The sequence below is a fragment of the Cannabis sativa genome, chromosome 2, assembly GCF_029168945.1.
Source record: "Cannabis sativa cultivar Pink pepper isolate KNU-18-1 chromosome 2, ASM2916894v1, whole genome shotgun sequence".
Lineage (NCBI taxonomy): Eukaryota > Viridiplantae > Streptophyta > Magnoliopsida > Rosales > Cannabaceae > Cannabis > Cannabis sativa.
This window is the reverse complement of record NC_083602.1, coordinates 2,805,934-2,825,140: the sequence shown is the minus strand read 5'-3', so window position 1 is coordinate 2,825,140 and position 19,207 is coordinate 2,805,934. Positions and strand designations below refer to the sequence as shown.

The window sequence follows — 19,207 nt, the reverse complement described above, 5'->3', positions numbered from 1 at the left end:
TCATTAAGAAAAGAAAAAAGAAAATAAGAAAAAATAGATCTATATAAGTAATAATAATATATAATTAGTAAATTAAGTCTCATAAAAATATTGTCCCTTTTTTATTTATGAAATAATCGATTAAGTCCCAAAAATAAATTATTTAAATTGTTTGGCAAATTGTATTACTCAATTTAGAAGTTAAAAAATTAATGGATTAAGTCCCATAAAATATATATCATTCAATAGAATTTTTTCTTTGCAACAAGAAAAAAACAGTTGAGCAAAAAAATCACTAATATAGATGTGTTATTTTAAAAGCTGATGAATAATGTGAGTGAGTAGTGGAACTATATTTGGAAAATGCAAAGTCACAACAAAATTTAGCTAAAAGCAAGAATATATTATATAGTTCTTTTTATACAATTTGAAGGATCATTATATGGTGTAAATTTGCATTAAACCCTAAACATCAAATATTAAAATTTGCAGAAGAATTAAAACATCTGTATAAGTAATAACTTAATTATCAAGCCCATCAAGTATTGTGTTACTATATTCAATAGTACAATCCGTAAGAAATTTGCATAAATATGAAGCAAAGTTTTGGAAATATTATATAATAATCAATTAAAGTGAAATATTTGAATAAAACTTTACCTTTATGTATAGGTGTATGCTGCCTTGTTAATTATACTGAATATGCAAAAACCTATGAGAGAAAGGGTTAAGAAGCTTGGATCAAACCGGTAATGGTACTTATTATTACGAAAATCAAAGCTAAACCTCATGAAACTATTCACAAACATTTGGTATGCAAATAAACGAACTTGAAACTTTAATAACATAAAGGAGTATATATAAACTTTACTACTGAATTTATGCTCTATATGACAAATAATGTGAAACAACATAGGTATAGATACAAAACTAATTATAAGATCATAATTAGCTAGCATCACTGGCCTAATATTACAAGAAAAAGATATACTTTATTAGTACATAACCTTTCCTTTTCAATTCTTAATTATCACAAAGTAGAAACAACAACACAAGAAAACTCACCTCATACAATATGCAAAATTTATTTAGTAAAGACAAGGTTTACATCCTTAATGATTCTCTGTTTAAAAAAGTTTTGGGATTTTTTTTTTCTATTATATCTATTTGATGCAGGATGCACATGCAATAAAATAAGTTAAAATGCATAAGTACAATTCTTTCTCATTCAGCTTGAATTTCATATAAACCTTAGAGATTAGAATCTAATGCAAGTATTGATCAAGCTTAAAGAATATTTAGGCTCAATTTAAGCCAACGAGAATAAAATAAATGTGTAGTTGTTTTATGTAAATGAGAATGAGTAGAACAGAGCAGTCCAATGATAGAGTTTCAGATTATAGCATAAAAAAAATATTAAATTACATTTTTTTAAAAGAATAATTTACATCAAGAGCTGGTTTATCTATTCACAGCATTTTCTTGTAAAGTGATGAGAATATAATATTTTTATTATGTAAAATCTTGCCATGAGATAGTCTTTCTCCAATGAGAATAGAGACAAAGAGCCAGTGCAAAAAACTCCTAAACCAAAAATTTACAAAGCAAAACCCTAACAAGAGACCTTACCCACTGTAGAGTGATGCGGCAATTGCAGATCAGCTATCGGTGTTGTTGAAGACGATCGAGGATAGTGAAAACATCAAAGAAAACAACAATCAGATTAGAAATTTAAAGATATAATAATTAAAATTATATAAAGAAAATGATATTATTTACAAAAGTTTATAATGAAAGAGAGAACCTCAGGGGAGCAGAAAAGAGGCCTTGAGAATGTAGTGAACAAAATCAGAATTAGAAACCAACGAAGGGGAAGAGAAAAGAGGCCTTGAGAATGCAGTGAACCAAATCAGAATTGGAAACCAATGAAGAAGAGAAGCCTCCCTGCCTTTTTAGTTCTCAACACTAAAAAAAAGAAACAAAAATAAAATTTTCAAAATGAGCAATTTTTTTGGGAAATGATACCGCCAAATTTTTTGGGTTAATAGTTTTTTTCTCTCTTTGAAAAAATGTGCTGACTTTTTTTATTCAATTTAATGTCACTATTATATTAAGTTTTAAAAATAGTTATATTCTTGTGTTGTTTTGTTTTGATAATGAAAAAGGAGCGGGAAACTCAATTTTTAGCGGTCAATAGTGTAAAATTTTAAATGTTTTTTTTTCATTAAAAAAAAGTATTTTAGTGTACAATTGAGAGGGCTTTAGATGTCTCCACTGTTTAGAGGTGTATACATTTTATTTTATTTTTTTAAAAAAAATATTATCAAAGTGTCTCACATAAAAACATGCAAGACATTATATATGTCTCACAGTAGAAGGCATCTAAACTTTTAATTTTTTTTTTATTTTCAATAATATATTTTAGGTGTCTCCTATCATTTTTAATGTCTTCCCATAATAGCTATAAATGAAAATTTTTAGTATCCCCTACCATAAGTCATCAAAAGCTCTCTTTTATTTTTAATGTCTTTCCCTTAATGTGTAAGACATGAAATGGAGTCACTTAAAGTGTATATTGTTGTAGTGTCAATTCGTTAGTTAATTTAAATTCGTTACATAAGAAGTCATTAAATTATTACCTTCCGATCATTTGTTCTATTTCTTCGGGAATTGGGCGGCCTTTTACAGGGTTTAAATGGATAATTTTCCTTGGCGCAACCACCACTAGCGTCCAATGCATCCTAGAAAATTATATTGGAATATAAGTAAGATAGTATAAAAATAATTTGAAGACATAATATAGAAATGAACAATTAGCACTAAAGAATTTAATAAAGTTTACCCGATATTCCAAGGAATAAAGAACATTTGGTGGTTGTTGTTCATTAATGATAACCAATTAGCCAATCGTCTTGCCGCATTGTCAAAAGACTGACTCTGTTCTTCATCGTTGATCCCATGCACTGTGAGAAGCTCTGGGTCGTAAAACTTGAAAATTTTTCTCAGACCGTTGATGCTCTCCCATATGTGCCTGCCAAAAAAAGTGTTAGTGCCTTATAATAATTTAACTATAATTTGATATAAGGTTAATTAGATTAAAGAAGAGTATACATCATTCCAAACAGCATTCCCTGGTTGCCGATGTAGTCACACGTAGCAACCTGCTGCAAATCCTCTCCAGATAACGTGATCTGGGTACGCGGTGCAATAAATGCTCGGGGGACAGGAATTGTGATTATATCACGTTTATCTTTGAGCCTTAGGAATTCATGAATCATCCATTTTAGCGAATTAGGGATCAACGCCATCTTCTCTTCCGTGAACAAGTCATCTTCCCGTGCACCACGGCCTTGTGGAGAAAGCATCGGAGCTTTCCCCTTTGACGCATCACGTCTTGAGGGCGGTTGAGCGAGTGGACCCTAAACAAAACAGAACATAATATATATATATATATCAAATTTTATCTAAATTCTACCAAAATTTCGGCAGCATAACGGTTGTAATTGAATGACCCCAAAAATTTTGAACATGGCTGTATAACGACAAATAACACATATATAACAGTAGTTTGTTCATCCATCCCACCGCAGCACATATATTCGCAGAACCTACTTCACTACGGATGAATATTGAAGATATTCAAACTCCACTAATCATTAATAATTAATTTCAGTTGAGAAGTTACCTCGGTTGTTAAAATTAAGTGTTTAGGCCAAGGAAGGAACATCTGGTACACGTCCCTAACATATCTGCACTCTTCAATTGGGACTGGGATTTCAGCGTCCTCTTGCAGGATTTCCGTAACCATGATCCGAGCATGTGAATCATCGTAATCCTGGCAGTGAACTTTGATCGTACCCACATGCTCGTACAAATACCCTCGGGCCACAATATTGTCGATGTTGTCAGAGCAGAGATGTACTGTCTGATTAATGGCCGCATGGTCCTCAAAATTGTATAGGATACCTTGGTCGTTGAGGGAAATGAACTCCTCAGCATAAATTTGTGGTTGTACCTCATCCTGAGGAGCGTATGGTTGTGGAACATACGCCTCACCAGCCACCTCTCCTTCTTCCTTCTTGTTCGGCAGCGTTCCTCCGCCGCTAAGGGATTGGACTTCGGCTTTTAATTTTTCAATCTCCTTCGCTTGCCGAGCCACAACATCAGACACTTCCCTTTTCTTCCTGCCGAACAGTTGAGATGCCCTGGTCAGGAACCTACAAATCATAAAATGCAAATTAGCAACGATTTCATTTGTGTAACTAAATAAATAACATTTGAAGTAATAGCATACCCAGCAGCCCTGACACGTCCAGGATGCTCTGGTGTCCCGAGCGCCTGCGTGAGGATATCGTTTTGGCCCTGGACCTGAATTTTTCCCTGACTAAGCTTCTCCTCTAATTGAGCCTAATGCACGCATATATTCAAGCAATTAGTATATGAATTATATACACTAACTCATGAGTAGAACTCAATTAATGATTAATATATACTTACTATCTTCTCGGCAATTTCCTTGTCGTAATCAGTGACAAGTTTTCTACTCTTGGTGCGAGATTTAATCCAAACACGGTGGCGGGGAGGATCTGCAACTTCGAGGTCCTTTTTCTACATAACGTTATAACAATGAAATGAGTACCAATTAAATTGTATAGCACATTATAGCACATTAAATTTTAAGTATTACTTACCACAGCTTCCCGTACGTTCACCATTCCACTCCGACCACTTCGATGTCTGGATTGAATTTTTGAGGAACGTTCACGTTGCACCTTACTCAATTCCTACAATGCCAAAAATACATTAGATACATGTACTTGTATTTAAGAGTTTATCTTAGTGTTAATATAATTAGCGTACCAGAAATTCAGGAGTTAGTCGACTTTCAACAAATTTGCACCAATCAGCAGCGTCGATCTCCGGGTGCTTTTCAGGGACTTGTGCCGCGTCCCATATCATTCTCTTTCAACGCGGGCATTATGATGTCTTTTGTCATCCTATTCTTGAAGTCTTTCATTAACTTCCCAGCTAGGATGAGACAATCATGTTTGAAGGTGTCCGGCACAATGAACCCCGTCTATTTTGAAGGAAAACAAACACGGTTAGAGTCAACATTTGGAGTAATAGAAAAACAAATCAAAATTCTAACAAATAATAGCTTACCTGAATGTCTTTCCAAACTTTATTTTTCGCAGTCTCGGTTGACTTCTTTCCAGTTTTTATAAGCCAACCCTATTGTCTGCCGACATCTGACTCCCAGAGTGGATACGAGCTTCGCGTAGCTTTTTCCACAGTATTGACCTTTATCATTAACTTCGAGGGCCACTCTTTTGCCCTGATCCATTAGTTTGGATATTTCATTCATTTGTGTCGGCCCTCGTGTAGGTATTGTGGTTGGACACTCATTTTCTGCTCCCGAATCAGATCCTGATTCTGAGTTCGCCATGTCTACACCATTAACAAACAAACTTCAAAGTTAGCTACATATATAACAAGTAGTGTATATGAAATATTAAAAGCATAAACAAATTGTTAAGTATTCAGGACCATTCACAACCACAATATAAAGTAAGCTATATATCAAGTTACCAATTAGACACGTTTTCTTTTCTTTTTTTGTTTATGTTTGCCTGAATCACAATTGACCCATATTCCCTCATTGATATCGTTTCTAATGTATTCAGCGTCGTCTTCCTCAATGTTACGATCAATTCCCATGAGTTGCTCATGAATTGGTTGTCCAACAATGAAGTCATCGTAACATAAGTCAGCATTCTCCTCATCCTCTTCAGTCTCTAAGAACCTCCTCTCTGGTGTCGATAAAACAATAGACCATTTATCATTAGCCGGATCAGAAATGTAAAAAACTTGAGCTGCTTGGCTAGCCATGATGAATGGATCATTCTTGCTTCCTCTCTTACTTAAATCAACCAAAGTAAAACCAAGCTCGTCAGTTTTTACTCCAACGTTGTTGTCAACCCAAGAACTATGACGACTACTTAGAGATCTATGTGGATTTACTCCATCCGCGTACGTACCGAGACGAATGTGTCTTGGTTCAGATTTGAATTCAGGATTTATGTAGTTTACTTTTTTCCAAGCTTGGGAATCTGCAGGATGTCTAAGTTTTCCATCTTTCACTCTCTTGGTCTCATGCCAAATCAAATTTTCAGAATGTTCTGCACTACGATATAATCGTTTCAGTCGCGGAATCAAAGGCATGTACCACATCACTTTTTGGGGGATAAGTTTCCTATTCTCCTTACTCTTGTTTACTTTATGGCGGGATAAACCGCAAGTCGGGCAATAATTCATGTCTGCATATTCCTTACGATATAAAATGCAATCGTTCGGACATGCATGAATTTTTTCATACTTCAATCCTATAGAATTTAACGTTTTTTTCACTTCATAAGTAGATTCCGAAAAGCAGTTGGCAAATGGTAAGATATCTTTAAAAGCAGCTAAAAATTGAGTAAAACATTTATCGCTCACTCCATTTTCTGCTTTTATGTTGTAAAACTTTACCATTGTTGGTAATCTTAGTTTTTTACAACCATCGAACAGAGGTTTATCAGCATCACTAAGAAAATTATCGAATTTCTCAGGATCATTAAGAAATTCCTCCTGTGCTTCGTTAAGCAAGTCCAATGGATAATCATCGAAATCATTACCCTCGATATCATCTACCCCCCGCTTTCCTAATGGATATGGATCATTAGGTAAATGTTCGCCATGGTAATACCAATTAGTATAACTTCTATTGAAACCTCGTAAATACACATGGTCCTTAATCATTGTAATATTCCCTTTAGATACATTACAACAATCTACACACGGACAATGAATACGATCGTGATTTGTAGAATTCTTTAAGGCAAACTCTAAAAATGCATCGAACCCTACTTGAAATCGCAAGTGTGTCTCTCTCCTCACGCATCCATGATTTATCCATAACAAAAATCCTATCCAAAAAATTCAGTATTTAGTAACTACTTATAGCTAGTTACTAATTACACAATGTAACTAACTAAGTTTCTCACAATTTATTCATATTAATTTATAAATTACTCAAATTCTCGTTTTAGATTAGTTCATATTATTAGGTTGTTTTGTTGATTAGAATGTTATTAAAATGTTAAATATTTTTAATAAATAAAATTGAGGGGAAAAATTTTTGGTAAAGCAATAAAGGTATTAACTAATATTTTCCCCTTTTAATTAACTTTTGCTCTTTATTTTCTTTGAAAAATAAAAATCCACATTGAACCTCTCAAATGAAAGAAAAAAAATAAAAAAAGAAGGATTTTATATGTTTATTTTGTTAATTTATTTAGTAACTAATTATATCTAGTTACTAATTACACAATGTAACTAACTAAGTCTCTCACACAATTTATTCATATTAATCTAAAAATTACTCAAATTTTCGTTTTACATTAGTTCATGTTATTAGGTCGTTTAGTTGATTAGAATGTTGGTAAAATTAAAAAGTTTACATAAATGTGAATATTATTATTTTTTATGTGACCTAACTTCTTATTACTATGTTATAATTAACTATATTATGAATGGTTTTAGTAAGATTTATCCTAATTCTACCGAAATTTTGGCAGCAAAGATAATTTGTAATTGGACGTTCCCAAAAATTTTACAAGTGCCTAAAATAACAAACAAAACAGATAAACAATACAAAATTAATCCACCCATCCGACCGCAGTACATGTATTCGCAGAACCTACTTCACTACGGATGAATATTTAAGATATTCAAACTCAACTAACATGCATTGATAATTAATTATATATTAAGAAAAAGTTAGTAAAAGTATATACCTATAATTGCAAGCCCAAATACGCTACACACAAAATTATGCCGAACCCCTATAATATAAAGAAATACAACGAAATTACAAAATTAATTATTTCATAACTTATAACTAGTTATAAAAAATTGTAGCAAGTTACTTAGTTACTAAATTATACATACATATATATAATCAATTATATCTCACACTATTATCTCAAAAAAATAAAATTATATCACACACTAATTCCATTTTAAAAATTTTATTTCTAAACTAATTTTTTTTTTGAAACTAATGAAATCCCTCTAATGTCATTTTATTCACAATAAATATATATTGCAAAAAATATATAAAATACAATTACAAAATTTATTTTCATAAAAAATATACACACACTATATACACACACAATATATACACACATTATATACAAATATTCAATAAAATATACAAATACATATATATACTATACTGGTATAAATTATTACCTAATAACCGCAATCCGACGACCACCGTAAAAAATCCCGACACTATACACATAAAACACAATAATATTACTAATAAAATAAAAAAGAGCAATTTGCGGCGAAACCCCCTTATGTTTTGATTTGTATACACTTAACCCCCTTATCTTTATTTTTGGTGGCAAAACCCCCTTATGTTTTAATTTTGAGCAATTTGCGGCGAAACCCCCTTATGTTTTGATTTTTATACACTTAACCCCCTTATCTTTATTTTTGGTGGCAAAACCCCCTTATGTTTTAATTTTTATACACTTAACCCCCTTATCTTTTTTTTTGGTGGCAAAACCCCCTTATGTTTTAATTTTTATACACTTAACCCCTCTATCTTTTGTTTTGGTGGCAAAACCCCCTTATGTTTATTTTTCTTTGCAAATTTAAAGTTTTAGTTAAATATTACCGTTAAATACTAACTGGATTACTACTGTATCGACTTCGAGGTTTTACCGTTACATATACAAAAGTGTATACAGTGGTCATCCAGTTGATATTTAACGGTAATATTTAACTGGCGTGTCAAATTTACAAAGAAAAATAAACATAAGGGGGTTTTGCCACCAAAAAAAAGATAAGGGGGTTAAGTGTATAAAAATTAAAACATAAGGGGGTTTTGCCACAAAAAAAAAGATAAGGGGGTTAAGTGTATAAAAATTAAAACATAAGGGGGTTTTGCCACCAAAAATAAAGATAAGGGGGTTAAGTGTATAAAAATCAAAACATAAGGGGGTTTCGCCGCAAATTGCTCAATAAAAAAACTCAAATAATAATTTACAAAAACAAAAAATAAAACAATATACATAATACAATAAGAATAGAAGCAATATTTATACCTTAAACGAGGTTGAGATTGAACAATTTCTCAACAAAAATGGGTGGCCGGATTTCACACTCAAAATTTACTATTTGGGTTCGGATGACACTTTTAGAGGCTAAAAAATCAAAACTTTTTAGGTGTATGTTATTAAGTATCGAAAATGGAGGATTTTTTAAAAAAAATGGGCTGAAATGGTTGAGAAATGAGGGAGATAGGGTGGGGAGAAGGTGGTGGAGGCGAGGGTTTTGGCTGAGAAAATGGGGTCTCTGGTTTTTTATTTTCTGGGTTGCTGAGTGAAGTGGGGAGGAAGAAGGAAGGTCGAGCAAAGATATACTCTGATCGACCCTATGGCGTCCGTTCCTTCATAGGAACCGACGGCATAGGGTACACGTGTCGACGGACCGTGTACCCTATGCCGTCGGTTCCTATACAGGAACCGACGCCATAGGGTAGTTCAGAAAAAAAAAATTATTTCCAACCGCCTCTAAATGGTATAATACAATTTTATACCTACGGTTTTTATCAAAAAACCGCCTCTAAATGTCAATTTCGAACATAGCGGGTATTTTCACACCCTTTAGCTTCCCTTTTTATAAATAGGGTTGAAAAAACTGCCTCTAAAGGCTAATATTGTAGTAGTGAGAGCTTGAGATCCATTTTAAGGAAGTTGTTCCGAATGGACGTACTCTATGAGTGAGTACATTCGGAATAGGTAATTCTCCGTTCCATTTAATTTTTGCTCCAAGTTTGGCAAGCTTGAATTGAGATTAGGGGGGCTTTGACCCATATTTCTTATAGTTAGATCATCATCGATAGGGTAGATGAGATAGTTAGAAGCCCAAATCATTTCCTTCCGCATGCGTAGAATGTTAGAGTAGATCCATTCCTTATAATGGAGTATTTTTGGTTCTTCCAATATGGTAATTTTTCTTAAAGTAAATAGGTAATAACACGAACGAGAAGTTATCATAATAGATGATGCTTGTATTAATAAAAAAAGCCAAAGCTTAAAACCGATGAGTAAAAGATGGAGAGACACTAAAGAAGAGAGAGAAAGACCATGAGGTAGATTTTTTGTGAACAAGGTGAATTCTAGACATTTTTTTGACTCAAAATACTTCTCGAAAATGACAACTTTTTTCATTCGAATACCAAATGAGTTGATTCAACATGATTTAGAAAGTTGGGAAAAATATATATATTTTTTACGTCTTTTTCCTTAAATGAAAAATCATGAAAAAATTTAAGTTTGATCATAAAATTTTACATTTTCTTAGAACTGGAGCCACCAATATACTCATACAAAAATTGTTATTTATTTTTCTTTTTTTGAAAATAAAATAGCAACTTCTTTAAAGATATTAGCATTCACAATACAAAAGAACTTGGAAATTAGCTCAAACATTATGCCCAAAGATGCTACGACTAGAGAGAAATCGAAAATGTCTAGCCACAACACTTACTAAATTTGCCGATCGCATAATAAAATATAAACTCACATTATGTAAAGAGAAAAACAAAAGTTGACAATCAAAAAGGCATTGAATAGTGAGCATATACTATATTTCTACAACCTGCAATCTTTTTGCTCTTTTCCCAACTAAGAGCCTCTTTAATCTCTCTATACATCATCAGAAAAATTATTAATTTTTCAAAGTTGTATCTTTCTCAAGTTTTTGTCATACAATTGCTATATATTATTAAATATTAACTATAGTATTAAGGAAAATAAATACTTATAGATGATCGTAATAAGTATACGATCACATGACATTTAATAATTAAAGGATTAAAAGTGGTAGCTATATAATTATATTTATATATATATGTATTATATTGTGTGTGACAGTTAATTTATATTATTTAATTAACAAAATATATAACATGATCAAGATTAAAGTATATATAACAATACAAACAATATATAATTAATAAATAATTAAGCCCTGATGATGATCAGTACGTAGCTAGCTAGGTACGTAGTCTCATCATATGCATGATGAGCTTAATTATTTATTACAATAAAGAGGAGAACTCATGATCAAGAACAAGTACATGGAAATGGAAAGACATACAAATATATGAATATGGATCAATATTAATTAATTAATTAACTAATTATCTGTTGCAACAATTTAAGTGTTGCATACACATAGACAGATATTAGTTATTAATTAATATAGCTAGGGGAGACCCTTATTTTGCCAAATAATTAAACCAGAATACGTACGTGTGTATATATATATCTTTATATAGACGAGACCCCTTAAATGTCGATGACATCCAACTTAGCAGCCTCGCCCACTGTGGAGGATTTGGCATTGAGACAGCCCCGTGCTGGGCTTAGGGTAAAAGAGTCACAGTACTTGTCATTTCCCACACAATATAATGCCTTTTGGTTCGTCTGTGCATCATGCCTAATCATGAACAAAGAGTCATCTGTCTCACCTAGCGCATCGTCTACCATAATAAAGTTATGGTTATTACGATCGAGCCTCGCGAATACATTTTTCTCTACGTTTTTTATGCGTACATTATTCTCGTGGCCAACAACATCCATGAGATAAAAATATGCAAGATTTTTATTCTCAGGGAGTTTATCGAATTTCAAATACGCCTTATTATTCTCAGGATTAACGTGTACGCTGAGATAACTATTATCTACAACTTGAATGATTTTCACTAATCTTTTGGCTCCTGACATTGTTTTGATTGTTTAATTTTTCAAAAGACTAAAGGGAATTATATATATATATATTTATAATTCAATTTACTCGATGAATATTAATGAGTTCTCATGTTTACTTTCCTACCTATTTATACACTAATTATTGCACCTAGCTAATTTATTTTAATATACATATATACAAAGACTATAAAGACCTATATATAAAAATACACACCAACCAACCTTGCTATTAATACATTATTAATTCATATATAAAGACTATATATGTATCTATCTCAAGCTAGTCTTTCTTTTTATTTTTTCCAGATCACCAATGTGTGTATGCATCATTTGTTAATCATAAAGCAAATACGATTAATATTTCTAGCTTAGATATACATACCAATAAATAATTATAATATAACTACCTAAATAGCATCTTACTATTCCATTCAAATACATATATAGCTAGTCTTTTATTATTATTATTATTATTAATTTATTTATTTTATTAGTTTTACAATATTTTGCCATCAAATATCATGGCCAACACCATCAAGTTTTTTAATATATATAATAAAATTCAACCATTTTACTTTAATTGGGATGATTGTGATTATTTGTTCTATGTGCTTGAATTTGGTTAGTTTAATTTTAAATAAATTGTGTTTACTTTCTATAGATGATGTTTGAATTAAATTCTTATTAATATAAAATAAATTTATTTTAGTCATTCTTTATTACATTTTACATAAGTATACATATGGCAAAAAATTTATTCTTTTATTTATATATTATTGCTAAGTTCAGTCTTTCTTTGTTCCATAAATAAAAGAAATAAGTCTACACTTTTCCTATATATATTAAATAATTTGTGTTTATACTTTCTATGATAATGTTTTTATTAAATTCTTATTAATATAAAATTAATTTATTATAGACTTTCTTCTTTCTATAAAATAAAAAGTCTAATCTTTCTTTATATATATAAATTTATATAAATAACTTGTATTTTTTATCTGGATTAAATAACTTTGTGTTTACTTTTTGTATATCATGTTTTAATTAAATTCTTATTTGTATAAAATAAATGTAGTAGGACATGTTTCGATGAGCGGTGCTATGTAACTAAAATATTTGTGATTATTTGTTTTATGGGACTTTTTTTCAGTTTTAACTAAAAAAAATAATAATATTACAGAAATACTTCTTGCCGGCCAAATGAATAAATATACAGCCCAAATAAAAAAAAATTACACAAATATCTCTTACACACATTCAACTCATGATTCATGCTTCATGGGATTGAAACTTTCGTCTGATGAAACTTTCAAGCAACCACCCAGTAACCCAACACAACCGAAAAGAAATCCAACCAGAAAGAGAACCGCTATTAATTTCGGCGACTTCACCTGAAAAGATGAGTGGAATCAATAAAAATAGGGGTTGTTTTGAATTCATAAAAAAAAAAAGTGCAGAAAACTACTATGAATTTAACTAGAAATCAAATTTAATTCACATAAAACTAATGTCCTAACTTTAATTTTTCAGATCCATGAAATGCAGATCTCAAAAAGTTGAACTAGAGTTCCCAAACAATCCAACTCAAGTATAATCTAAAAAAATTACACAAATATCTCTTACACACATTCAACTCATGATCCATGCTTCCTGGGATTGAAACTTTCGTCTGATGAAACTTTCGGGCAACCACCCAGTAACCCAACACAACCGAAAAGAAATTCAACCAGAAAGAGACCGCTATTAATTTCGGCGACTTCACCTGAAAAGACGAGCGAAATCAATAAAAATAAGGATTGTTTTGAATTCATAAAAAAAGTGCAGAAAACTACTATGAATTTAAATAGAAATCCAATTTAATTCACATAAAACTAATGTCCTAACTTTAATTTTTCAGATCCATGAAATGGAGATCTCAAAAAATTGAACTAGAGTTCCCAAACAATCTAACTCAAGTATAATCCAAAAAAAATTACATTAATACTACAGTAAAATATTTATCCTGATGTATTTTCGTGTTTTCCAAATTTCTAATGGTAAATTTGTTCATATTAAATCACAAAAAGACATGTAGATAGAGTTACGTACGTGGAAACACTGTTCTGATTTTTAATATTGTTTCATAATAGTTGCATTACCACTACAAAAAAACTTATTTTCGCCGACTAGTTTTTTGGTCATTAATTAGTCACCCAAAATTTTTTACGACCAATTATTTTTAGTCGCCATTTAGTCACTGAAAGTCGGTCGTAGAAAAAATTTAGTGACTAAAATATTTTGTGGCAAATAGTGTTATTTTTTATGACTAAAAATTAGTCACAAAATATATTACATTTAGTCACAATAAATTTGATATATTAATCATTTGAATTCCATTAATGTAAACTCTTAACCAAATATTTTAGTTGACAATAATAAATAAATAATTATATAAATTAATTATTTAGTGACAAATGTTTAGTTTTAAAAACGAATTTATAAAATTATTTTTAATTTTAAATTTGGAGTTTACATTCATTTAAATTATAAGCAAAAACAAATAATTCAAAAGACAAAATACTAGACAACAACTAGACCAAATATAAGATCAACAGCAAAACGTAGCTGTCACTACAATTTATTTATTGAAATTCTACTCTGCTTTGTCTTGTGCTAAAACTATATCATCAATCTTCAAGAGACCCAAGCTCCTAGCAACAATCTTGACACTTTTTGCAGTAATCTCGTGTCATGTTCTTTATTAAAAATTACTGCACAAAACATGAACAATTAGTCACTATTAATTTCATTCAATCGGTCACTATATATGTATGCTTATCTTTCACTGGTCATCCATAACCCAAACAAAGCAGATACAAAAGAGACCCTTTTCTCTACAATCAAAATTCAAAACTTGTTGTAACTAGTCCTTATGTTAATATGCCCTGCTATGCATAATACTCTCTTAAATAAAGCAACTAAATCACACAAAACCATATAGATATAGTTACTACTTTCAGTACTTTATTATAAATTTTTTAGAAGCAATTCATCCTTTAATGAACAATAAATAAATAATATACAGTTGTATAAATTTTTTGCTAACAGTTATTTCTCCACATATTACTATTAAGGTACACACAGGACATGTGCTTTGCACAAGAACATCTTTAATATGCAGTTGAGTTAAGGTTAGCAAACAATGAGATAAGGCTCTCCAAAGCAAGTTGAGAACCTTTGGGGGTACTTTTAGTTAACTTACTCTACAAACTATCACGATCATGTGGATGCCAAACTCCTTTTTGAGATTGTAGGATTTTATAAGCACTCTGAACCCTATATAGACTAGAAGTTTCCTTACTCCAAAATACTCTATCTTGTAACTCGTGATTACTCAATGTAATATAAAGGATACAACTCTAATCTCTAGCATTCAACATCAAAAATAACTTCCAAATCCCAAGCATGCATTAACTTTCATCAGAGACGATACCTTATTACCAAACAAGGTAGGTGAAACAGAACTAACAAAAGGATTTGAATCATCAAGAAGCCAAGGCTTGCCCAGGATCTAAAAATGAACAAGAGGAGAAATACTGAGCTTTATATAGTTTGCTGCTTACCAAACTGTTTGGCTGAGTTAAAAATCTCCATCGATCGTTGCTTTCCTAACATAGCATGATTAAAATCATGGGACCAAACCATGCACCTTAAGCTTCATGCATAGCCATCCTATCCTAACGGATCCAGTGAACACCTTTACCTTGACAGCTATTAGTATGCCACCAGAACTTGGTAATGGATCTTTCTGAATCCTTAGTCACATCCAAAGAAAGTAGGAAAATACTCACGGAAAAATTAGCAAGAGCTTTCACAAACATTTTAATGAGAATTTCTTCCCCAACTCTAGAGAGTAATTTCCCATCCCAATGTTGAATTCTCTTTCTAATTTTATCCTTAAGAAAACCTAGGATAGTTGTTTTGTTACGACACAAAGTTTTGGGAAAACCAAGGTAAATACTATGCTTATTAGCTTCCACCATTTGAAGAGTGTGACAAAGAGAAACATGTGATGGTGATCTCACATTAGTACTGAGAAAAATTAAAGATTTAGAAAGATTAACTTTCTACATTAAGCATTCCCATATTTTTAAAGCAATTCCAACACCTTCAAAGCCTCAGATATTGTAGCTTTACAGTAAAGATAACTATCATCAACGAAAAACATGTGAGAGATAACTGGTGTCCACCGACAAACTTTAATACCATGAATGCACTTCTTAGTCTTGTACTTATGAATAAGCGTAGAGAGCCCTTTCACACACATAATAAACAAATACGCACTACTGCAAAAATGAGTTTTAGTGACACGCATTGAGAGATTCTGAATCTTTTTAGTGACACATCACTGCGTGTCACTAATGTGGGTGACTGGAAAAGCAGTATTTAGTGACCCTTCAGATTGGGTCACTAAACCATTTTAGTGTCACCCACTGCGCGTCACTGTAGCCTTTCAGAGTCTCACATTTGTCAGACTGCAAAAATAATGGTGTCCTTCGCAGAGCGTCACTATATATACATTATATCTTTTCTTTTTTTTTATTATTTTTTAATTTTAGCTGAATATATAATATTTTAATAATTTATTTAGTTGGTGCTAAAATTAAAATGGAAACAAAAAAAAACACAAAATTTACAATTTATTTTTACACTGATTTTATACCAAAAAAAAGGGAAATTACCTAATATACTATTTTTTTAACTTTTTTTTTTCAAATTTACGTTTGGGTTTCTAATTAAAGTGGTTGCAACGCTAGTTGCAATAGGGGTTTCTATACGATTTTTTGTTGCAATTTAGGTTGCAGCGCTAGTTGCAATAGGGGTTTGTATGTAGAATTTCGTAAAAATGCAAAAAAAAACTGTTTTAAAGTGTAAAAATAAAAAAGCCCCAAAAAAATTAGAAGAATAGTTTTTTATAATCTCACTAAGCAATAAAAAGGAAAATAAAAATCTCCAGATGTGGAAATTATAGAAACTTCATGAACAATTAAAAAGATAGAAATACAAAAAATGTACACAATAAATCTGTATACTCGAGTACAACTGAGGCCACCATTGTTCCTGCAAACAAGAACAATTTTTCATGAACAAAAAGACTAAAACTTAAGTATCTCCACAAATAATTTCTGGCTGTAACAAGTTTTTAGGCATGTAAAAACCTAAAAGATATACAAAAAAAAAAGATCTGGTTGTTGGTGTAGCTCGGATCTCCATGAATAGCGACTCGTCTAGTGATCCACGACAGAGCGAGACGGAGATGGGAGGAAGAAGAGCACGATTTGGGTCTCGAATTTTCTGGGATAATAACGACGCCAATACAGTGGGGGGTCTTTGTTCGAGTCTTCAGGCTACTGTCTTGGGCGTTGCTGTGGGGCGACGACCGAAGCCGGTGGAGGGCTGAGTTCGCACAAAGAATTGAGAGGAAGAGAACATATTGGTGGGTTGTCGTCGACGGTTTAAAGAGAGAGAGGTTGTTCGCTCATCTGGACTGAGAGAGATGAACGCAGAAAATCAAGAGGCGGCTGAGAGAAATATCTAGCTGTTAGGGTTTCTTTTCATTTGAGAGTTAAAATAGTTTACTTAAAAAAAAATTAAAGGTAAAGTGTTGGTGTGTTATTAATAATTAGTGTATACGTGTGTATCACTATTTTTTTAAACAGAGATTCATTTTTAAATAAAAATAATATATTAATTATAAATGTTTTTTTATTAAGTAGTGTATACTTAGCCACTTAAGATTTTCTTAATACATGATATATATAGTGACGAGTCAAGTGTGTTGGGGTATGTTTATCCAATCGCGTTTGGCGTGTTACTGTAAGCCAATATTTTTTTTTTTAAAAAAATAATATAAATTATTGGAGTTACTCTTTAGTGACACCTCATATCTTTGGTGACATGCATTACGGGACACTAACACTGAATTTGTAGTCATTTTGTGCGTGTCACTAAAACTCACCCTTAAATTTTTAGTGACCCACACTTTTGTGCGTGTCACTTAAGAGTGTCAGTAAAACTCACTTTTGTAGTAGTGACGAAAGGGTCCCCTTGCCGAATGCCACCACATTGTATAATTGGATCCATCTCATGCCCATCATGAATGACATGATAAGACAAAGTAGAAACACAAACCATAACTAAGTGAATCCACCACTCAAGAAATCACATTTTCCTCAAAATAGCCTCAAGATAAGCCCACTCAATTCTATCATAAGCCTGACTCATATTGATCTTAAGGGCCATATTTCCACCATTTCCTCAACGCTTCCTTTTCAAATAATGCATAACTTCATAAAGGACCATGACATTATCTTAGATAAGGTGCCCTGGTATAAATGCACTCTGAGTATCAGCCACCACAGTTTCCAAAAAACCTTTCATCCTATTTACTAAAACCTTTGTAACTATTTTCATCAAAACATTACAAAGAGAGATAGGACGTAAGTCTCTAAGAGAAACATGACTCTTCTTCTTCGGAATATGGACTATATTTGTGTTGTTCAAGCCATCTTTTAAAACACCACGAGCAAAAAACTATCGAACCAAACTCACTACATCACTACCAACAACCGCCCAATTTTTCTGATAGAATGGTGGTGCCATACCATCTAGGCTCGGAGACTTATTTGGATGCATCTAAAACAAAGCATCCTTGACCTCTTTCTCCAAGACTGGTTTAAGAAGTTCCATATTTTGGACAATCGTGATAGAACAAGGGATACAATTGATCACTTCTGCCCAATTGGAATGAGAAGACCTAAATAACTCTTGGAAATAAATAGTAATAAGATCTAATAAACAACTTTCCCAATCAACCCACGTACTCACCCCTCTAATTTTGAAGTTTATGAATATGGTTTGTACGATTTTGAGACCCAGTACTAGTAGCGTGAAAAAACTTATTGTTTTCATCACCCACATTAAGCCAAAGTTGCTTCAAACGCTGCCTCAAAATTGATTTCTCGTTGATCAAAAATTTAAAACAATAACTTCTTCACCTCCTGAAATCTTGCCACTGAAGTGTTATCTCACTTATTCCTATTTGTAGGAGTACCAAATAAATGCTATCCTAATTTACTCACGATTGATGATTTAATGCAATTTTCATGTTCAATTCCTTACCTATTGTTATACTCTGATTTTGAAAAAAAGAATATTCAAATATATTTATGAAGAAAAGGTTGTAAGGCACTCTTTCAATGAGTGACCATCGAGTATACCTTGATCATGAGCGAAAAATTTAATTAAATTGTTTAATTAGATAGCTAAATTTAATTAAGTTATTAATTTAATATATAGCTTATGGGACCAACTCATTACAGTACACACATATACGTAGATGCCTGACTAACATGACA

General features: G+C 31.8%; 2 protein-coding genes across 3 annotated transcripts; both read right to left on the bottom strand.

The window, feature by feature from the left end:
• Positions 1 to 2,362: 2,362 nt before the first annotated feature.
• On the bottom strand, positions 2,363 to 4,044 carry LOC133033898 (uncharacterized). Its single transcript, XM_061108971.1, has 2 exons — positions 3,091 to 4,044; positions 2,363 to 3,010 (listed from the first exon to the last, which is right to left on the bottom strand). The coding sequence occupies exons 1-2, from the start codon at positions 3,342 to 3,344 to the stop codon at positions 2,818 to 2,820; spliced, it is 447 nt and encodes a 148-aa protein (XP_060964954.1). The 5' UTR covers positions 3,345 to 4,044; the 3' UTR covers positions 2,363 to 2,817.
• Positions 4,045 to 4,095: 51 nt separating this feature from the next.
• Positions 4,096 to 5,160, bottom strand: LOC133034642 (uncharacterized). 2 transcript variants are annotated; one of them, XR_009686034.1, is made up of 4 exons: positions 4,840 to 5,160; positions 4,671 to 4,763; positions 4,274 to 4,587; positions 4,096 to 4,196 (listed from the first exon to the last, which is right to left on the bottom strand). XR_009686034.1 is itself a non-coding variant. In XM_061109858.1 (3 exons), exons 1-3 carry the CDS (start codon positions 4,936 to 4,938, stop codon positions 4,462 to 4,464), a joined length of 318 nt encoding a protein of 105 aa, XP_060965841.1. In that variant the 5' UTR covers positions 4,939 to 5,160; the 3' UTR covers positions 4,096 to 4,461. The 2 variants fall into 2 exon arrangements, 1 of the variants encoding a protein (XP_060965841.1); XM_061109858.1 differs by having other exon boundaries at positions 4,096 to 4,587.
• Between the last annotated feature and the right edge of the window lie 14,047 nt (positions 5,161 to 19,207).